We start from the raw sequence: 20,862 nt of genomic DNA on the forward strand, positions 1-20,862 counted from the left end.
TCTCTAGCATCAGGTGGTTCAACGTTCGTCTTTGTTGAGCGATAGCAGCATGCCTACCGTAAACGAATCTCTACTGCCATCGTGTTGAAATGACCTGAAATGCATTTGCTCTGGATCGATGGCTTTACAATTTAGCCTGTCTGACGACAACAACCCATTCTGTAGCTCTACGCTTCAGCACCTTGTAGATGCCAGCCTACTCATATTGCAATGACAACTTACAGATATATATAGGCCTACCAATGAACAAGTGCGACAAGAAACCTGCACCATTGGGGGAAAGAATAGGAGACGCTTTACTTCGCTTTTAGTAAACACCAGTTCCCATGAATCCACGCAGAATTCATCTCTTCCGGTTCCTTTGCTATCCAGGAAGTTGTGTCTGAGGAGTTGTGGTGAAAGCTGATAGAAAACAGAGAACCAGATCCGAATCGTTTGGCACAGTTCACGATAAACAAATTAATTAAACATTACCTGATATCAAAGACCTGTAACACTATACAGAATGTCTCGGCAGTCAAACAGAACCACCGACAGTAAGAAGATGGTAAGTTCTGCTTCCTGTCACACGATAGTCACGCATTGCTAACATCTGCTAGCCTGCACATAATTATTCGCTAATGTTCAGTCATTTTTGCAAATCCTTATGGTTTTTTCTGCACGTTGCAAGTAAAGAACGGTCAACCTTTCAAGGTTTTTTCTGGTCGACTTTAGTGCTCGTGATTAATCAGTGAGTTATTAGTCTGGAGTGGCGTTTGATAGCTTGCTAGCACTAGGCGTTATGCAGAACGTCAAGTTACTTTGCGACTGTCATTTCGTTCAGTCAAAGATCCTTCATTAGTGACCGCTTCAACCCTCTGCGTTCAGTCATTCGCATAACGTTACAGCCAGCAGCACTCAAAAGCGACAAATTCGGTCACAACTAACATCTTGCAAGAGATGATCACAACACACCCAATCACTTTTTAAATTCTCATGTTGATGTAATGGTCTGTTGCCTGTGTGGTCAGTGGTAGCCTATTCGTTGATTAACATTTACTAATTCGCCAAAGCACACCTGCAAACTTGTCACCTTTTGGCTACAGTCACCTTTTCTATGTTAACCAGGGTAGTTGGCGTGAATAGGGTTTTGTATGCTGTCACCTTTTTCACTACTGCAGAGTTTGCAGGTCTGCCAAAGGGTTTCGCTTCAACGTGCCAAGCAGCCTAACTGATATAATGCTGCTTGTTATAAGAAATACAGAAAATAAAGAAATAGCGAAAAGACTAAATCAGTAGACTACTTCAGATATGTGGTCTACAGGCAGATTTACGGCATTTGTCAAACAGCCTAAAGGACGGTGCGACCTTTTACGTGCATCCATTACATTAAGAAAAGCAAAAACTACAAATGATGCGAAATCCAGTGTATTACATTCGAGACTGATTTTCAGACCAAACCACAAGGTGGCGCTCGCACACTGTGGTCAGATTACCATACAGTCAACAGAGTATGTTATTGACATAGACAGTAAAAGATAGGTTATTGACTGTTGGGATTTCTTCTCTTACCAACGTCCTCTTTCATCACCAATCATATGAATTCTTACACTTGCAACTTCCTGTGAAAGTTTTGACTTAGATTATTTTCAATTATTAGCCTAGGTGTTAGGTAGTGGATGCATGATATGCGTTATTGGGCCGACATTAATTTTAACATACACGTTACATATTAGTTACATGTAATACACACACAATTAAGCACTTATCCTCCTACAGTTACTCCATTAGTTCTAGCTGTAAAACGTGACACAATTCTTTCAGAATGTCTCAATACTGCTTATCTGATACAGGCACACAATTTGTAATTGAAACTGTGCAATGTGAATGCATTTCTTTCTGTTAGTAAGAGCAAGACAGACAGGACTGAGTGAGGTATCTCCCCCTTCAGAGCTGGAGTAAAGTGCTTAAAGCAGGAACTCTACCTACTCATTGCCCGATGGGAGCAATGCTTGTTGAACTGTACCCTCTGCACTTCAAGTGATAAGTGTAAATTAATAATTCCATACAAAACCCAGTGATTGGCAGAGAGGGATTCTCTTTGTGAGTAGGCTACAGAGATCAGTATAAGTATAGTATACAAGTATATATACTCTTTTGATCCCGTGAGGGAAATTTGGTCTCTGCATTTATCCCAATCCGTGAATTAGTGAAACACACTCAGCACACAGTGAACACACAGTGAGGTGAAGCACACACTAATCCCGGCGTAGTGAGCTGCCTGCAACAACAGCGGCGCTCGGGGAGCAGTGAGGGGTTAGGTGCCTTGCTGAAGGCCTACTGGTCGGGGTTCGAACCAGCAACCCTCCGGTTACATGTCCGAAGCGCTAACCAGTAGGCCACGGCTGCCCCAAGATCAATGCTCAGCAGTAGACTCCTAAGGTCTGAGGTCGCTGAGGCTGTTTGGCCTAATTGATCCCACCAGGAAGACGGCTCAATCCAATACTACAAAAATCATTTCACATACAAAAAGCATAAAAAGCACTGCTGTCTAAATATATACCTTTTAAAGAAATAAAATGCATTCTGGAAAGAGCAAATAGACAAGCGGCCTTAAAAACAACATTGTAAATGTGGTGGTCATTTGGTGGTTGATTTGAGAACCTGTGTAGAATTTGTGATCAATCATTTTAGTCAGTCAGTTAATGTGTGTGTGTGTGTGTGTGTGCATGTGTGTGTGTGTGTGCGCAGAACTCCGAGCTGTTCACCCTCACCTACGGGGCTCTGGTCACCCAGCTGTGCAAGGACTATGAGAACGACGAGGAGGTCAACAAGCAGCTCGACAAGATGTAAGGCTCTGCTTACCACACACACTCCCCCCCACTCATTATGACTGCATGCTTACCACACACCCCCTTCCACTCATTAGGACTGCATGCTTACCACACACACTCCCCCCCACTCATTATGACTGCATGCTTACCACACACACTCCCCCCCACTCACTAGGACTGCATGCTTACCAAAAACACACTCCCCCCCCCTCATTAGGACTGCATGCTTACCACACACACTCCCCCCCACTCACTAGGACTGCATGCTTTGGGGAAAATAGCTAATTGCAATTTTTTTACAGATATTATTGCAGTTGCGATTTGATATGTGATATACTTTTTAAAGGTCAAGCTTCAGTTCAGCTCAGCTCAGCTCAGCTCAGCTCAGCTCAGCTCAGCTCAGTTCAGTTCAGTTAGCCCAACTGACTGCAGCGCGCGGCCCAACGGCCCAAACCATATTCTGTGGGCACGTGGCCCGTGTTCCTCTCTGGCCCGGGTCATTTCCTGTTCCCGCTCCATCTCTCTCTCCCGCTCGCTCCTGTCACTCTCTTCGCTGTCCTGTCGGATTAAAGGCATAAAGCCCCCCCCCCCCCCCCCCCCCCCCCCCACAAAAAAAAGAAGTAAATAAATAATGAATTAAAAACCGATTAATTGTCCTACTCTGCCCTTATCTGTTCCCTGTCATCTCCAACAGCTACACTGAAGAACAAATGGCAAGATCTCCACTCACACAAGCCTAATTTCCCTGCTCAGCAAGTTAGCTGTGTGTGTGTGTGGGTGTGTGTGTAACTGTAGGCACATATGTTGTGTGTTGTTCACTGCATGCTTAAATGTATTGATTGATTTTCCATCTGAACTGATGGTTAGCAAAAACTACTCCTAAGATCCTAGTGCATTGTTTCCCAACCTCGGGTTCGCCTAAAATTCAAACGTGGTCGGCTGAGAAACTGGGTATCCTACAATTGACCAGTACATTACGTAAAAATATACATAAATTAAATAAGAAAATAGTAAAAAACCCATGATATCCAAGTTAAGTAATGGATCCTTCATTACAATCTAGCTAAGTAAAAATAAACTTAGACAGCCCGCATGAGATGTTTTATTGACAGAATTATGCTTGATCAATGTTTGAAACAAAGTAGCAAAACAACCAGGCGTGGGGGAAATCAAAGTACCGCTCTCGTCTGGATGTTCCAGCAGAGATGAGTTGCGCTGTCCCTCACAACAAGTGAATGATTTAGGGGTCACTAATGTTTTGTGACCTCAAAATAGGGTCACCTGCCAAAGAAGGTTGGGAACCCCTATGCGAGTGTAATCGGATGATTGGCTCCCTCTCTCACTCTCCGCCTCAAGCTGCTGCATGATTATTTATCTGGCACAAAATGGCTTCCGTGTATCACCTAGACGGGTGCTATTTATTTGGCGATGGTTGTAGTGAGGCTGTCTTCTTCTCAGTAAAGCACTTTGGGTACCTCCAAAAGCGTTATATAAATGTAATGTGTTGTAATATTGTTTAGCGTATCCTATAGCCTGTGTTTTCCCTGTCTCTTGAATAAAGAGTAAAGGGGAAGTAGGTCTGCGGATTGGCTGGCCCTGCTGTATGAAGTGTTGACTGTCCTAGTCTCCGCATACACACCTGTGTGAACAGGCTTTCAGAGGAAGTGACACGCAGTATAGGTCATTGGGAATGTGGAGATGGAATAATTGATTATGTGTGTGTGTGTGTGTGTACACATTGTGAAGGTGTGAGCAAGGGCGTGTGTGTGTGTGTGTGTGTGTGTGTGTTAGGAAGGCGTATGCTTAGTGAAAGTATGAGCGAGGGTGTGTGTGAAGAGAAAGAGAGAGAGGCAGTGTGTGTGTGTGTGTTTGCCCTTTGCACCCCCACCCTGTCTGTGTGAGTGGGCTGTGTATTAGCGGGGGAAGTGTAAAATGTGCCACTTCAGACTCTTTGAGTTGTCTTTCCAACACACCAAATAAATGAGGTGAATGTTTACACACACACACACACACACACACACACACACATAGTCCTACAGTCCACTGACAAATTCTCCATCCGTCTCAAACCCTACAGAGGTCAAAAATAGAATCATTCGTCACTATGACTGCATACTTTTCCTAGCTGTAGCCTACTGTATGTGTTGGCCATTAGGCACAAAGGAAATTGAGGATAATCTAGTCTGACAGTCACCCTTAAAGTTGGGACCCATTTTAGAAGAGAACGTGAGACAATAGAAGTTAAAGTTGTCATTATAATACACTTTATAATACATTTACTCTGTACTGCACCCCAGGACACCTTTTGGAAATACAAAGTTCTTAACAAAGCCCACTTTAAATGACACCCCTATCAGCGGTACGTAATGAATAAGGTTTCCTTTTTTTTGTTAAGTATATTGTTTTGGCCTTTTTATGCCTTTAAAGGGACACCAGGCAACATTTTCGTGTTAATTAATCATCTTCGTAAGTCGGTATATGGTTAAATGACTCATTACGGCGCAAATGTAGGAAGAATATCCCACTTGCAAGTTTGGTGTATCCTATCCGCCGACTGAAGCAGAATCAGTTTACAGCACAGAGGCAGGCTAGCGAAACGCTAGAGATTGTTTACGTGTGTATAATGCTAGAGCCGGCGAAGAAGCAGTGAAAACCCTTGACGGAAGACGCAAAGAAAAGAAAAAGAGCTTCAGACCGAGCGAGGGGGAGTTTCGTAGAGAAAAAGCATCAGGCTTGCCTGGTGTCCCTTTAATGAAAGTGGAGTGTGGAGAATGACAGAAAGCGAGTGGGAGAGAGAGCCGGGGTGGGATCCGGAAAGGACCACAGGGCGGGAATCGAACCCGGGTCGCCGGCGTACGGTGCAGGTGCCCCAGCCAGTCGCGCCACGGCCAGGCCCATGAATAAGGTTTTTGTGTTGAGAGGCATACAGGGAGCAAAGTGCAGCATGTAGATGGTGTCTGAGCCCTGAGCCATGGGCTTCGGCCGAGGCGTCTCAGTTTATTGAGTAAAATAGGTAGACAGAAAGATGGTAATAAAAGTCCGATCATGGCAGGATGAATTCATTCCCTGATCATCCTGGTACACACACATACACACGCACACACACCTCGAACGGACAAGGTGAAGGCCTGAGAGCGAATCTCCCTGACGAGGGACGACTTTGAATTTGACTTTTAAAACCCTTTAATTAAAACCATTCTTAAATCCCACACAGCCAATCAAACAAAGGCCAGTAAAGTGATGTGATATCCATGTCTACATTTTTGGTGGAAACAAAACTTGTGGTCGAGTGGATGTTCTACCAGCAAACTTGAGAAGGTTGCTCGGTTCAGGGGAAAAATGATGTGCGAACGAGGGGTTAATTGCCATTAATGTCTACGGAAGATTTGTTTTCATCTGGTGAAACGCACTGTTTATTTTCCCCTCCCAGTGTTATTTCATTTGAATGTTTTTCAGTTGAAAGATGGAAGGAAGCGGTCTCGCGTGAAGGATCTGATAAACGTCCAAGCTGAGCCCTTAATGGTGCCTGTGGACGTCTGCCTAACCCCTCGTGTGTGTGTGTGTGTGTGTGTGTGTGTGTGTGTGTGTGTGTGTGTGTGTTTCTGGTTCTGTTTAGGGGATACAACATTGGTGTGCGCCTCATCGAGGACTTCCTGGCTCGGTCCAGCGTGGGGAGGTGTCACGATTTCCGAGAAACAGCCGATGTCATCGCTAAGGTAAAGACTGGGCCCTCCGGCGCCTCTCCACACACACACACAGCCAAACCTCAGCAGAGAGAGAGGGAGGGAGGGAGGGAGGGATGGAAAGAGAGAGCGAGAGAGCGAGAGAAAGAAAGAGTGTGACTGGAATTTGAACTTCAACCTGTGGTAGTCTGCATAGTTTCTCTGCTTTCATCGCCCCTCTCCGCTGGGTTGCACTCGTTAGGGCGGATGGGCAGAGGTGTGTGTGTGTGAGAGAGAGAGAGAGTGTGTGTGTGTGTGTGTGTGTGTGTGTGTGTGTGTGTGTGTGTGTGTGTGAGAGAGAGAGAGAGAGAGAGAGAGAGAGTGTGTATGTGTGCATGTACACCTGTGTGAGAGAGAGTGAGTGAGTGAGTGTGTATGTGTGCATGTACACCTGTGTGTTCGATGGAGGGACCAGCTGGACAGGTGGGTGGGCAGCATGGGGAGTGCTGGAGCCGTAGTGGTGCTGCTGGTCTGGACCCATCTGGAAGCTGCTGGTCTGGACCCATCTGGAAGCTGCTGGACTGGACTGGACTGGTGCCACTGTTCTCTGTGTGCTCAAAACACAACACTCAGAACCATGAGTTCACTCTCAAGGAATCTCTCTCTCTCTCTCTCTCTCTCTCTCTCTCTCTCTCTCTCTCTCTCTCTCTCTCTCTCTCTCTCTCTCTCTCTCTCTCTCTCTCCCTCCATCTCTCTTTCTTTCTCTCTATCCCCCCCCATCTCTCTCTCTTACCCCCCCACCATCCTTTTCTCTCAATCTTTCTTCCTTCACTCTGAAGGAATCTCTCTCTCTCTCTGTGTGTGTGTGCTGTGTGTGTGTGTGCTGTGTGTGTGTGTGCTGTTTGTGTGTGTGTGCGAGACAGAGCAGGCCACGTAGTCAGATGTTTATCTAGCGTCGGTCTGTTTGCTCTGGGCCCGTGATCAGACTCCTCTGGGCCCCTCGATCGCAGGTCCACACAGCCAGCGTTGGGGTCAGGCGAGTATCAAACCCCCAAACGCCAGCGTTGGGGTCAGGCGAGTATCAAACCCCCAAACGCCAGCGTTGGGGTCAGGCGAGTATCAAACCCCCAAACGCCGCGCCAATGGAGTCTCTCTGCGCCCAGGCTGCTTAATCCTGAGAAACGCTTTGAACCGAAGTCAAACAAAAGGCTTCATTCAGATCGGAGATACTTTGTGTGCTTATTTGGCTTGATTACAGAGTCATATTTACAATAGCTTCATACCTAGGAAACAATAAAAGAGATCATTTTTGAATGGTTGCTGCTGCCCACAGTTAAACTAGACCACAAGCCAAAGGACTTGGTTAACTGCAGTTCAGATTTCAGACAACCGTGTTTATAACTGCTTGATGGCTTTATTTTTCTTACAGCTTCAACTTCAAACAATAAACATTGTAACTGAAAGATATTCCATTTGACAGAATGACCTTTCATTGTAATTAAATGTTTGGTCATTGTAGTTGGAAGATGTTGCATTGTAACTGAAAGACCTTCCATTGTAACAAAATAACCTCCCATTATAACAAAATAACCTTCTATTATAACTGAACGATATCAGTAACCAAATGATTTTTGATTATAACAGGACTATCTCTCATTGTGGCTACAGGATTTTCCACAGAAAGATAGTTCATTGTAACTGAAGCCTTGCTTACTGTAATTTGAGGTTTTTACATTATAATTGAATGATATGCCATTCTAACTGAACAACCTTCCATTAAGAGAATGTTTTTTGCGATTTTTGTGATGTGATTTTATTGTAACTGAACTGACTCCAGTATGCATAGTGAGCCTCCGTACTGTGTTGTGTTGCGGTTGCAGGTAGCATTTAAGATGTACCTGTACGTTGCAGGTAGCATTTAAGATGTACCTGTATATTGTGTTGTGGTTGCAGGTACTGTAGCGTTTAAGATGTACCTGTATATTGTGTTGTGGTTGCAGGTACTGTAGCGTTTAAGATGTGCCTGTATATTGTGTTGTGGTTGCAGGTACTGTAGCGTTTAAGATGTAACTGTATATTGTGTTGTGGTTGCAGGTACTGTAGCGTTTAAGATGTACCTGTATGTTGCAGGTAGCGTTTAAGATGTACCTGTATATTGCAGGTAGCATTTAAGATGTACCTGTATATTATGTTGTGGTTGCAGGTACTGTAGCGTTTAAGATGTGCCTGTATATTGTGTTGTGGTTGCAGGTACTGTAGCGTTTAAGATGTACCTTCATGTTGCAGGTAGCGTTTAAGATGTACCTGGGCGTCACCCCTAGTGTGACCAACTGGAGTCCGGCGGGGGACGAGTTCTCCCTCATCCTGGAGAGCAACCCGCTGGTGGACTTTGTGGAGCTCCCTGACAACCACAACAACCTCGTCTACTCCAACTTATTGTGCGGAGCGCTGCGGGGAGCTCTGGAGATGGTGAGTTACTTTTGTGTGTGTGTGTGTGTGTGTGTGTGTGGGTGGGTGGGCGTGTCAGTCAGTCAGTGTCGCGTTGGTCCATTTAGGGGGCGACCCGAACTCGCCGAACTCCTGAGTTCCTGGTGCATGTTAACTTATGTGTCCTTTCTGCCCTGAATCAGTCAAGACAGCATATAGACTACCTGAAGTATTCATGACATTTTTTAGTTAAACAAATGCAGCATACACACAGTTCTTGAGTCCAACAAACATTAAGCTGTATGGTAGTCTAGGAGGTGGGTTGTGTGGTAGTCTAGGAGGTGAGTTGGATGGCAGTCTAGGAGGTGGGTTGTATGGGGGATTATGAAATATGTTGGAAACTATAGCACTATTTTACTGGGTTATTTATTTTCAGGTCCTTGGTGTTTGTTTTTGTTTGTTATTGGGGCCCACATCATTAACTGGCTCCATACAGGCCACATTTATTTGTATTATTATTATTTATATGTTAGCTAATTATATTGAGATTAAATAAACTGTTAACTTCACTGGCTCTTTCTTCTTTGAGTGCCTGCCTGGACTGGTTCGCTAGGATTTTTGATAGCTATCAATTAATAGCCAGTTAAAAACAAGCTTCCCTAAGCATATTTTATTTAGATTTCTTATTTATTTATCCTGTATTTAACTAGGGTAGTCACACTGAGACAGAGGTCTCTTTTCCAAGTGAGCCCTGGCCAAAAAAGGCAGCACCTTGGATAAACATAGAACATAAAGCACAAAGCAAATACACACATGTGTAAGACATAATGGACGACACAGCATTCGGTTCACAGAAAGAAATGCTCGTTCGAGGTGGTAAAACGCCCCCGACGCGCCAGTGCATTTCTTTCTGTGAACCGAACACTGTGGAGTCTATTATCTCGCTTATACCACTGTTGCCACTTGCGTTGTGTTCATTTGCGGTTATAATTTAAACGTTTTAATCATTAAAACTGTCTTGTTTGTAGCACTACTTCTTCCGCCACATATCAACTTATTTATCACCTTGCAATACAAACTGCCGTTACTAGTTCTAAATGGATGGTTGCTATGGCCAAAGGCCAGTCGTTAGTTCCATCTCTCCCGTTGTCAAGTGGGCATATCCCAGGATTCTGATGAGCCGTAGCTTTGAAACATCACTATTTTACTTAGCCTACTGCCATGTCACTAGCTAAAAGCCACCTCCGTCATATGCTACAATGTTGCTATGTTCTGAACGTCTGTATTTTACAGGTCTGATGCAGCGTGACAGTTAATTTAAACTTCACAACGTTTAGTCATTTGTTTCGAATTCGGCGAATTAATATACGAGTGTGATATGGCCAAAAAACTGGAACTACTTCATAGGTGTGCAAATAACCTACGGGTATTACATCATCTAAAGAACGCATGCCAATGGGAAATTCAACCAAGCAGTGGTATAAAACTATCTAATACACATAAAGGCATAGACTCTCACTGAATCCCAGCCCACTCCATTAAAGGAATTATCCGGAGTAAAATGCACTTTAGATCAATTTACGGATGATTGGGAGTACATATGTTGAGTTGACTTCAAAATCATGTCATTCGGATGTGTTTTGAGAAAGTTCGATTTTACCGTTTTTAGTCAAAACTCGTTAGCCTGGAAGTGACCAGGGCATGTCATTTCGCCGCTACAAAACGCTATTTTTATACCTCTTCTACAGTTCCAAACAACATTACACTTACGTGGTAGTAAGTAGAGGGTCCCTAAAGCCAAACCGAAGTATCCCGAGATCTTTATGTGGTCGGATAGAGAGTCCAGAATGAATTTCATCAAGCCAGTACCTTTCCGGAAATGTTGCTGCTGCAGCTGGCATCTTTAGGGGAAAGTCCGTAGGAGTCGATTGCCTCGATTAATTCCTTTAAATTGGGTCTGACTTATGTTTTAGGCTGCCTTTAGCTTGGCTACTTGTTTGAATTTAGTCTATTTCTCTATGCAAAGGCTGACTGACTTTTGTTAGCTTTGAATTTAATTGAATCAAAGCCGTGATGTTATTGAAGAAGAACATTTTTAGTACAGAAAGCACAACAAACCCTATTTCAAATTCTTCTGTCCCAAACTTGCCCTGCATTGTTCATCTCCAGTCTCCACTCACACAACCTGAAACAGTTGTGGCAAGAAGCAGCCAGTGATGTTTTAGAAAATATTAATACTTTGATTTAAGCCTTTAGGTGATATTTGACTGTTTATGTTTCAGTTCCATTCACTGACTCACCCGTAAATGGCCCAAATATAATTTAAAATATTCTTCTTCGATTCACGCTTATTTTGTATCAGCCCCGGTACCACTGGTGTGTGTGTGTCTGTCTGTCTCTCTCTCTGTCTCTGTCTCTGTCTGTGTGTGTGTGTGTGTGTTTCACTTAAGATGTTTTGCATTTTATAACCACTGTTGAGGAGGTCAAAAACCCCCCCAAAAAAACGACCAAGCAGGACAGAAAGTTGCTAAATCATTGCAGAGCTCGGTCCAGCAGAACCGCTGCTGGGAGCAAGAACTTGGAGAGTGATGAGACAAAGACATGAACCACATCATCTGTTGAGCGAGCGTCTCTGTGGCAACCAAACATGTGACCTCACACTGAGCACGCTCTGTTTCTGTGTCCCCCGGTCCCCGTCTTCGGCAGGTCCAGATGGCAGTGGACGTCCGGTTCGCCCAGGACACCCTGAGGGGGGACAGTGTGACGGAGATCCGCATGAAGTTCATCAAGAGGATCGAGGAGAACCTGCCAGCCGGCGACGAGTGATGCATCCTGGGGAATGAAGTCATTCCTGGGCTGCCCCTCCTCCCCCCCACTCACTGTGGAGGTTGACACTTCACAGGGCCCAGGTACAAAAACTACAGACTGTACAAAACTACATCTCCCAGGAGAGAAGCCCAGTGACCAGCATTGCTTGGACTTCGGGTCTCCACTCTTATTTATTATTAGCTAAAGAATGCCCTGAACAGTTGGCTTACACACTATCTCACACCAAAGGCAGAGCTTTTAAAAAAATAAATAAATACTTAAGACTTCAAACTGGTAGAAGTCTCCTCTGATCACTTGTCAAACAACCAGCTTGGGGCAGAGGTCCACTCTTTTCTACGTGGCCCTGAGCTGATTCCTTCTGAAAAGTGTGTGTCTGCTTTTGGTTGTGTGTTTTTGTGTGTGTTCCTGACCCCTCCGTGTACAAGAGGGGCCCAGGAAACATGACTTTGTTTTGTTTTGAAATTGTCCATGGACATGTCCGTCACAATAAATGCCCAGTTGAACTCGTCTGAATAGTCTTGAGTGTTCTATAGACCGTAAAAGGGGACCTTAGATCAAACATATGCCACCGCACCTACGAGGACATGTCCTGTTTGTGTGTCTTTTTAATCAGTGATATATGCTTTAACTTAACATGGTTAAAGTAAAGTAGTAAATCAGTTTGTTTTCCAAGAGGTAGAATGGCCTTGCCTCGTTACTTGGCCAATCAGGTTTGAGGAGGGTCTTTATGAAAACAGTGAAGGCCACAGAGATGTGAAAGCTGCCCCCTGTGCCTGCTTCTGCTCTTGTTTATTTACCTGCTGTTTGTTTTTGTTTACTAGTGGGTCTCGCATCATTAACTGGCCCCAGGCAGGCCACATTTCTTTCACATTTTTTTTTATTATTATTTTATTTATATGTTAGCAAATTATATTGAGATTAAACAAACTGTTAACTTCACTGGCTCCTTTCTTTCTTTTTTTATTTGAGTGGTTGGGCTTGGTTGGCTATTGGCATGTACCAATAACAGGTTGTTATCGGCGATCTTAAATCAGCAGTGGGAGAGAGGCTCTTTCTCCCCTGGAACAGAACTCTGCTCAGGAAGCCTGGTGCCTGTTGAGAAACACACATGTGTTGACGCTGAGAGACAGGGTGTGTTTGCTGGGAAACGCACACATGTTGATGCTGAGAGACTGTGTGTGTGTGTGTGTGTGTGTGTGTGTGTGTGGTGCAGGTGTGGAAGTGACCGGCTCATGGAGAATGGAACTTTGTGTGTGTGTGTGTGTGTAAGGTCTGGGGTAGGTCACCCCACACGTACATAATAAAGTGGCACAGTGAACGTCCACTGTACGCCCCCCACCGCCTACACACACACACACACACACACACACACACACACACACCCCAACCAACCACTCCGAACCTGTCATGTACACGCACGGCATTGTGGGTCTGGACCAGATGGCAGGAACAGGGGCCCAATTCTTGGCCCTCACCTGCTGCTCTACTTAAGGAACATGGAGGCAATCAGAGGCTGTGGCGGGCAGAGCAGCATGGACTAGGGACCGAACTGGCAATGGGATGCTGGCGTTACCAGGGCGACAGCGGACAGGGCAGAACTAGAGATCGAACTGGCAATGGGATGCTGGCGTTACCAGGGCGACAGCGGACAGGGCAGAACTAGAGATTGAACTGGCAATGGGATGCTGGCATTACCAGGGCGACAGCGGACAGGGCAGAACTAGAGATCGAACTGGCAATGGGATGCTGGCATTACCAGGGCGACAGCGGACAGGGCAGAACTAGGGATCGAACTGGCAATGGGATGCTGGCATTACCAGGGCGACAGCGGACAGGGCAGAACTAGAGATCGAACTGGCAATGGGATGCTGGCATTACCAGGGCGACAGCGGACAGGGCCGAGTGAGTGTGTGTGTGTGTGTGTGTGTGTGTGTGGTGGGGGTGGGGGGGGGGGTGTTGTTGGCAGCTGGATTGGTCTACAGGACTGAAGCTCTGGAACATCTACCAGCCGCTGTCCAGATAGACGGTCAAATTGACCAGCGGGCACTTAATAGTAGCTCATTATTTCCATTACAGCCTCTTTCATATTCGACCTTCTCTTGGCCAGTGGCTGCTGCTAATTTCCGCCCGTGCCGGATAGTGGTGTGTGGCCTTCAGCATAGCAGCTGGGTTTGGGGTCCGGTCGGACGTGAGTAGCCTGAGTGGGTGGTGGGGAGAGGACAGGGGTGCAGTGTGTGTGTGTGGTGTGTGTGTTCGCCGGCCCAGGCCACAGGCATGACAGTTCAAATTTGGGTTTGAACTGGCCTGGTTCTATGGGTTGGGTGGGGGGGGGGCAGTCTGGCTAAATTCATTTGGACTCAATTTAGGGCTGCTCTGTCCAAAATGTATGGGATGGGGTTATTGATGGGTTGGGTTGGGTTGGGTTGGGGGGGGGGGGGGGGGGGGGGTAATAGGCAGCTCATTCAAACTTCCGGTTGAGTTTAAACTGGCTGATGTAGGGAGGGGGGGGGGTAATAGGCAGCTCATTCAAACTCCGGTTGAGTTTAAACTGGCTGATGTAGGGAGGGTGGGCGATTGGCAGGGCTGATGTAGGGAGGGAGGGGGCGATTGGCAGTGTTCTGCTCGCCAGCTCGTTTGGACTCGTTTAGTGTGGGGTTGAAGTGGGGCGATTAGGGCGGGTTAGGCTGCCACGGAGCCTAGGTCTCACTACGGCAGCTCGTTTGGGCAGAACAGGCAGGCTATTGGCCTAGGTCTCACTACGGCAGCTCGTTTGGGCAGAACAGGCAGGCTATTGGCCCAGCTTCCGCTTCCCCGCCACCTGGTAATGATCTGACGTCAGCGAGGAGCTTGTGGTCCGACCCGCTCGTTTCCCGATCCCCGCACCTCGTTAATCACGCCCCAGTCACGAGAGAAAGGGCCAGGCGTCCAGTTGGACTGCCATGTGACCCTCCGGTAATACTGTTCCCTTCTGTAAGCTGTTGGGTGATGCTTTACCCCCTGCTTTTCATTCAGTGGGTACACATTCCAACATGCACGTTTACATTGACCAGCATTCAGAAACATATATATATATATATATATATCATACAGAACGTATATAGTCAATTTATCCACGAGAGGAAAAAGAGGCGTCTAATCCAGTGCAGATTATGGTTATTGTTGTAGAATAGAGCATCTGTGCAGGATTTGAATTGCTTTCCACACCTCTTTGGCCTCTTCTGTGTCCCCTTTTAACTTTCTTTGCACAGCTTTCAGCCTTATTTTATTTCTTCTGGCTTGTTGGTTTTGGATGTTCCTTGTAAATGGCCGGTTCTCTGATAACCACTAGAGGTAGCTGTCAGCATTGTTCTCCACTGTCATCTTTATTCCTTTCTCTCTTTCGTGTTACTCCGCCTCGCTTTCTCAGGGTTCTAGATGTTCCCTAGAACCGCCTGCATATTTTCCGGCAGGGCCAGTGAACGACTTAGTGTTTAAATCAACAACTCTCCAACAACTGATTGAGAGGCGCTCGAAGGAAAATAGTGGAAAAAGTACACAGAGGGCCTTGACATGAGCCATATTGAAATGAGCTCTCGTGCCCCTGAAGACCGTCCTTGCTCTCCAGATTACTCACACAATATATGCATACTGTATAATTAATGAGGATACGGGACGGAATGCTTGGGGGAAATACTTTGTGTCCAGACACTCAATGTAAATCTCTGGCCAGAATAAGCCCGTGCATCAAGGGGATATACAGCTGGGATTTGTGTACAGTGCAGAAAAAGCCTATATCACTCTTCCATATGCCTGCAAGGAATCTCTCTCTCTCTTTCTCTCTCTCTCCTTCTGTCTCTCTCTTGTTCTCTCTCTGTCTCTTTCTCTCTCTTGCTCTCTCTTTCTCTCTCTGTGATTGTGTAGTGAAGTTCTTCAGATGTAACTGATGGTGGCCCTTGTTTGTCATATTTACTGACGAACTGTCATAGTGTTTACTTGCTCGCTATCCTTGGAGTGGTGCCATTAGAGTGTCAAGGTAACCCTTGGGAGTCTAGTGGTAACTTGGTGCAGGTGTCTGAAATGCCAATAACAGCTGGCGAGCTCCCAGTTGAAGAGCTCCACTGATGGTGATTGGCTGGTTCATGTAGGGTGATCAGTGAAAGTGTAAAAGTCCAGCCTTATTTTTGTTTTAACCATCTACTAAACCACCAGCTGATTCGAAGTGGCACAACTCCTCAGCCAGGTAGATCAGCTAATTAGTGACATCACCTGTATTAACTGCACTGGTGGAGCCAATACATGGTAGGACTTTTACTTTCTGAGGCTGGACTTCCACAACTCTGGGCGTGATATCCCCGGATGTGGGGTCTGTGTGCTCAGCATAAGCATGGAGTCGTAGATGAGGAGACTCTGATTCTACAACAACAACAACAACACATGTAATGGATATAGTGCTTTTCTCGGTACCCAAAGTGCTTTACAGGGTACTACAACTACAACACACACACACACACAGGGCACTACAACTACAACAACCAATAGTGTGTAGCATGTAGCATTTCATTTCATTGGGCTGCTTATGTCAATATGCTGGTATAGGTAAGTGTTTACCTTTACTCACACTCACGCACACTCACACACACATAAAAAGAAGGCCTTTCAGGTATCTTTCATCTCTGACACACTGACTTGCTGAATGTGTGTCACTGGCACACTTTTAACACCAGTCTTTCTATTCTTTTTTTACTCCAATGAGATTTTATTAGCAGTCCAAGTAAACAAGTAGTAAACGTTGCAGGCCCTGAGCCGATACACACCAATCTAGTTTAGGCCCCGTAAACGCTTCCACGTGGCTGTGATGGGAAACAAATGGGCAATGGCACATCGAAACCATAAAGTGATAAAATGCGCTGGACCTTCTTTCCATTCTTCTCACCTTCACCTCGTTTTTGTCCCTCCCCCAGTCTCATCATGTCATCCCTCCATCCATCCTCCCCTTCACCCCCTCTTTTTTACCCCTTTTTTCTTTTTTACTTCCTCTCATCTTTTTTCTTGTCATTTTCTCACCTTCTTTGTCTAAGTGTGTTTTTTTCCAGTTGATCTGGTCTCATCCCTCTCTCCCTCTCATCCCCCTCTCTCTCTCATCCCTCTCTCCCTCTCATCCCCCTTTTTCTCTCTCTCTCTCATCCCTCTCTCTCTCCCTCTCTCATTCACTCTCCCATCTCTTCATCTCTGTGTTCCCTTTAAAGTGTTGCCAGGAGGCAACAGCGCTCACTATGAGGGAGGGAGGGAGAGAGAGAGAGAGAGAGAGAGAGAGATGGCTTGGGGTTAGAGGGTTGTGGATGAGGAGAGAGAGAGAGAGAGAGAGATGGTGTGTGTGTGTGTGTTTGCATGCTGTCCCCAGGAGTAGTTGAGTATATCTTCCTGTTTCGCCTTTCCCATGTTCATCATGTCACCCCCCCCCCCCCCCCCCCCAGCGCGACAGGCAGACAGATTGACTGCCAGGTAGGGACAGATGTGGTCGGCATGGGAGGCTCATGTTCCGCGCATGTTCCTCATTGGGTTCGAGGACGAGCAGAGAGGACAGGAGAGAAGTGGACCCTTGAGAACTCCAACCCAGACTGCAGTGGGCAGTTTCCTCTTACACTGGACTGCTAGACCCAGGGTGGGGGGTTGATGGGAGCTCCTCGATCTCATACGGATGTATATCCCAACCAGGAAAGAGGAACCTCTCCTAGGAACAGGCAGTCCGGTCCGAGAATGTCTCCTAGGAACAGCCGTCAGGTCAGAGTTGCATTCATCTTCTCCTGGGTTTAGCCGAGACTGCCTCCAAATCACGGGCTGTGTCATGGCGTCATGTGTAAAGAATGCCACTAAGTCAGTATTTAATACACCTTTAAGAACCCTAAAGGGGAATCTATAGTCTAGACTACAAGTAAGTCTGGTGACAGTGTTGCACCTGTGGACCTAATAAACTGTCCTTAAAGTTCCAACGTGTGGACCTAATGAACTGACCTTAACGCTCCAACCCGTGGACCTGAACTGAACTGGCCTTAACATTCCAACCTGTGGACCTAATGAACTGGCCGACGTTCCAGCCGATCCCTCAGACTTGAGCAGTTCTCCTCTCTGGCCTCTGCATTGAGTCAGACTGACTGGCAACATGAAATGTTCCAGATTTAGCCATACAGGCTAGGTTTCATCTGGTGGCCCTGAAAATCTGTTTACCAATAACAGGTTTCCTAACTTTATCTAGTGTACATTGTTTGATAAGACGCATCTGCCAATTCATAGATATACATTTTGAAATCTTTTGACTCTAAAACCTTTACAACCTAGGGTCACCTCCTTGGACCCATGTCTGTGGTTTGGAGAGCCTGTGTTTTTGCATAATGTTGGGTTGCTATGTTTGTGAGGTTTTTATAATGTAGGGTTATGTTTGTGAGTAAAGTTGTAATGTAAAGTTGTTGTGTTTGTGAGGAAGGTTCGCATTGTGTAGGGTTGGTATGTTTGAGAGGAAGGTTCACATTGTGTAGGGTTGGTATGTTTGAGAGGAAGGTTTGCGTGTAGGGTTGGTATGTTTGAGAGGAATGTTTGTGTGTAGGGTTTGTGAGGAAAGTTAGACTTGTGTGTCTTCTCTTCTCTTCTGCTCTGTCCTGTCTCTCCTCTCTTCTCTTCTCTTCTCTTCTCTTCTCTTCTCTTCTCTTCTCTTCTCTTCTCTTCTGCTCTGTCCTGTCTTTCTCTTCTCCTCTCTTCTCCTCTCTTCTCTTCTCTTCTCTTCTCTCCTCTCTTCTCTTCTCTTCTCTTCTCTTCTCTTCTCTTCTGCTCTGTCCTGTCTCTCTTCTCTTCTCTTCTCTTCTCTTCTCTTCTGCTCTGTACTGTCTCTCTTCTCTTCTCTTCTCTTCTTGTCTCCTCTCTTCTCTTTTCCTGATCTTTTGCTTTTCTTCCTGTGCAGTGTTTAGTGTTCAGGAGACATTCTGGTCCCTCTGCTTTTCATTTCCTCTATCTACTGTACCCTTCTTTCTCTCTCTCACACAGACACACACACAACCCCCTCTCTCTCTCTCTCTCTCTCTCTCTCTCTCTCTCTCTCTCTCGCCCTCTACATCTCACTCTCTCTCTCTTGTTTTATTCATTTCAGATTTTGCACATCCGTTCTTGTCTTATCTCTTTCTCTCTGTCTAGTTCTCTCTGTCTTTCTCTGTCTCTCTCTCTGTGTCTCTCTCTCTCTCTCTCTCTCTCTCTCTCTCTCTCTCTCTCTCTCTCTCTCTCTCTCTCTCTCTCTCTCTTCCACCTCTCTCTCCCATGCTTTTTGGCCTCTTCTCTCTTGAACAGAGTTTAAACAACACTGCAAATACATTCTGATGGAGGGGGGTGAAGTGTCATATTTAATTTGACACTTTTTGGCCCATGGGGAGCACCATACTTCACCTAAGACTTCTTTATTCCAAGCACACATATGTAAGCATACATTTATATCAGTCAAGCAGCGCATAACGAATATTGTAATTCCTATTGAACAGATGGAATGTATGGCCTGGATGCAAACCAAACCAGGCTTTCTCTGCGCGTGCGTGTGTGCGTGCGTGCGTGCGTGTGTGCGTGCGTGCGTGTGTGCGAGACACAGAGAGAGAGACCAAGCGTGGGAGAGAGTTTGAGGCGTCTATGTGTTTGTGCTTTTGTGTACATGTGTGTGTGTGTGTGTGTGTGTGTGTGTGTGTGTGAAATGGTGAGATAATATGCACACCTGCATCACCCAACCTTCACTTTGTTCCTCATAGGGCAGGTTTCCCATACATAGATTAAGCCTATTCTGGATTAAGCCTAGTTCTGGATTAAGCCTAGACCTGGAGGAAATTAACTGAAAACGTTGATGTAAATGTAGAACACCGTTTTATACACTTCTGTCGGCTTTGTTTATGGTCTAGTGTGGGCCCAAGACCTGTTTCACGCTGGATGCCTTGCGTGTGCTTAACGACTACGGAGCTTCTTGGTGTGTGTTTCATACAGGAAATGTGAATGTTCTAACCTGTTAACATGGGCGCCAAAATGGAAAATCAAGACATTCAGCCGCCGCCATACACACACAACAGACCCAGAGGGAAAAGGTTCTAGCTCGTTCCTTAAACGTTCTAGCTCTTCATTATGTATAAATGCTCCAGTGTTCTACGCTAGGCTCAGTTGTGTCGTAACAATGTAACATAAATGTCAAGAGTAAGGTTTTACCACAACGCTGACTAATATTATCGTTAGGGTTAAGAGAGTGATAATGATGATGAGGAGGCTGTTTTAAAGGAAGAGGATTCGGATGCAGAATGGGACACTGAGGTCAAGCATCTCTCCCTCCACAATGGAGCAGTGGAAGGAGTGGCTAATAGAAATGTAACTGATTTACTGAATAGTCAACTGCTATTTAACTGCTATTTAATGTAATCTTATAGATCTGTCTGCTAGCCTGTGGGTATGTTTATGTACAATGCACATAGTTATTGCTGTGCTGTGCAATAGCATGTTATTTGTGGTTCAACACAGGGTTCTGTTGTTGGTTACTCTCTCTCTCTCTTTCTCTCTCTCTCTCTCTCTGGTGATGCTGTTGTTTAGAGACTTGAGATGGAAAGCCAAACAAACCCACTTGACGTGACCCTCCATCACCTGAGCACGCCTGACCAGTGAGGTCATACACACAATGCCGTTGGGCGTGATGACTACCCCACCCAAAACAACCCCACTCCACCCGACCCCACCCCTGAAAGTCAAAGGTTCCTCTTGTGTTCTAATGGAACAGAGGTCCATGCTATGCCCCCCCCCCCACCCCCTCCCCTGTTGGTGTCATAAACCAAAACCAGACCACTCTGTCCAGAACAGAAGCTTCTGGAAACGGGTGTGAATGAGGTCCTGTGACCATGAATAGGTCCCTCTTTCTGAAGCTTGTTTTAGTCAAACAAGAGGGCCGCTCCGCACCCTAAGCGGAGTTTACACGTCATGCACAGTACTGAGAGATTGACAGCATGATTAAATTATCCAAAACGAACACAAATTACACAAGAAGTGCACCTTTCCTGTGGGAACACACACACACACACACACACACACACACACACACACACACACACACACACACACACACACACATACACACACAAAAGACCAGTGTG

At 45.8% G+C, this 20,862-nt stretch overlaps 1 protein-coding gene across 1 annotated transcript; it reads left to right on the forward strand.

Moving 5' to 3' along the window:
* The first annotated feature begins 350 nt into the window (after nucleotides 1–350).
* trappc3 (trafficking protein particle complex subunit 3) lies at nucleotides 351–12,670 on the forward strand. Its single transcript, XM_042077258.1, has 5 exons — nucleotides 351–547; nucleotides 2,731–2,828; nucleotides 6,430–6,529; nucleotides 8,762–8,944; nucleotides 11,609–12,670. Exons 1-5 carry the CDS (start codon nucleotides 506–508, stop codon nucleotides 11,726–11,728), a joined length of 543 nt encoding a protein of 180 aa, XP_041933192.1. The 5' UTR covers nucleotides 351–505; the 3' UTR covers nucleotides 11,729–12,670.
* Nucleotides 12,671–20,862: the final 8,192 nt, after the last annotated feature.

The sequence above is a fragment of the Alosa sapidissima genome, chromosome 21 (genome assembly GCF_018492685.1).
Source record: "Alosa sapidissima isolate fAloSap1 chromosome 21, fAloSap1.pri, whole genome shotgun sequence".
Lineage (NCBI taxonomy): Eukaryota > Metazoa > Chordata > Actinopteri > Clupeiformes > Clupeidae > Alosa > Alosa sapidissima.

Coding starts and splice junctions, on each gene's coding strand:
- trappc3 (XM_042077258.1), top strand. CDS start 506: ATGTCTCGGCAGTCAAACAGAACCACCGACAGTAAGAAGATG. Junction 6,530..8,761: donor CAGCCGATGTCATCGCTAAG/GTAAAGACTGGG, acceptor TTCATGTTGCAG/GTAGCGTTTAAGATGTACCT. Junction 8,945..11,608: donor TGCGGGGAGCTCTGGAGATG/GTGAGTTACTTT, acceptor CGTCTTCGGCAG/GTCCAGATGGCAGTGGACGT.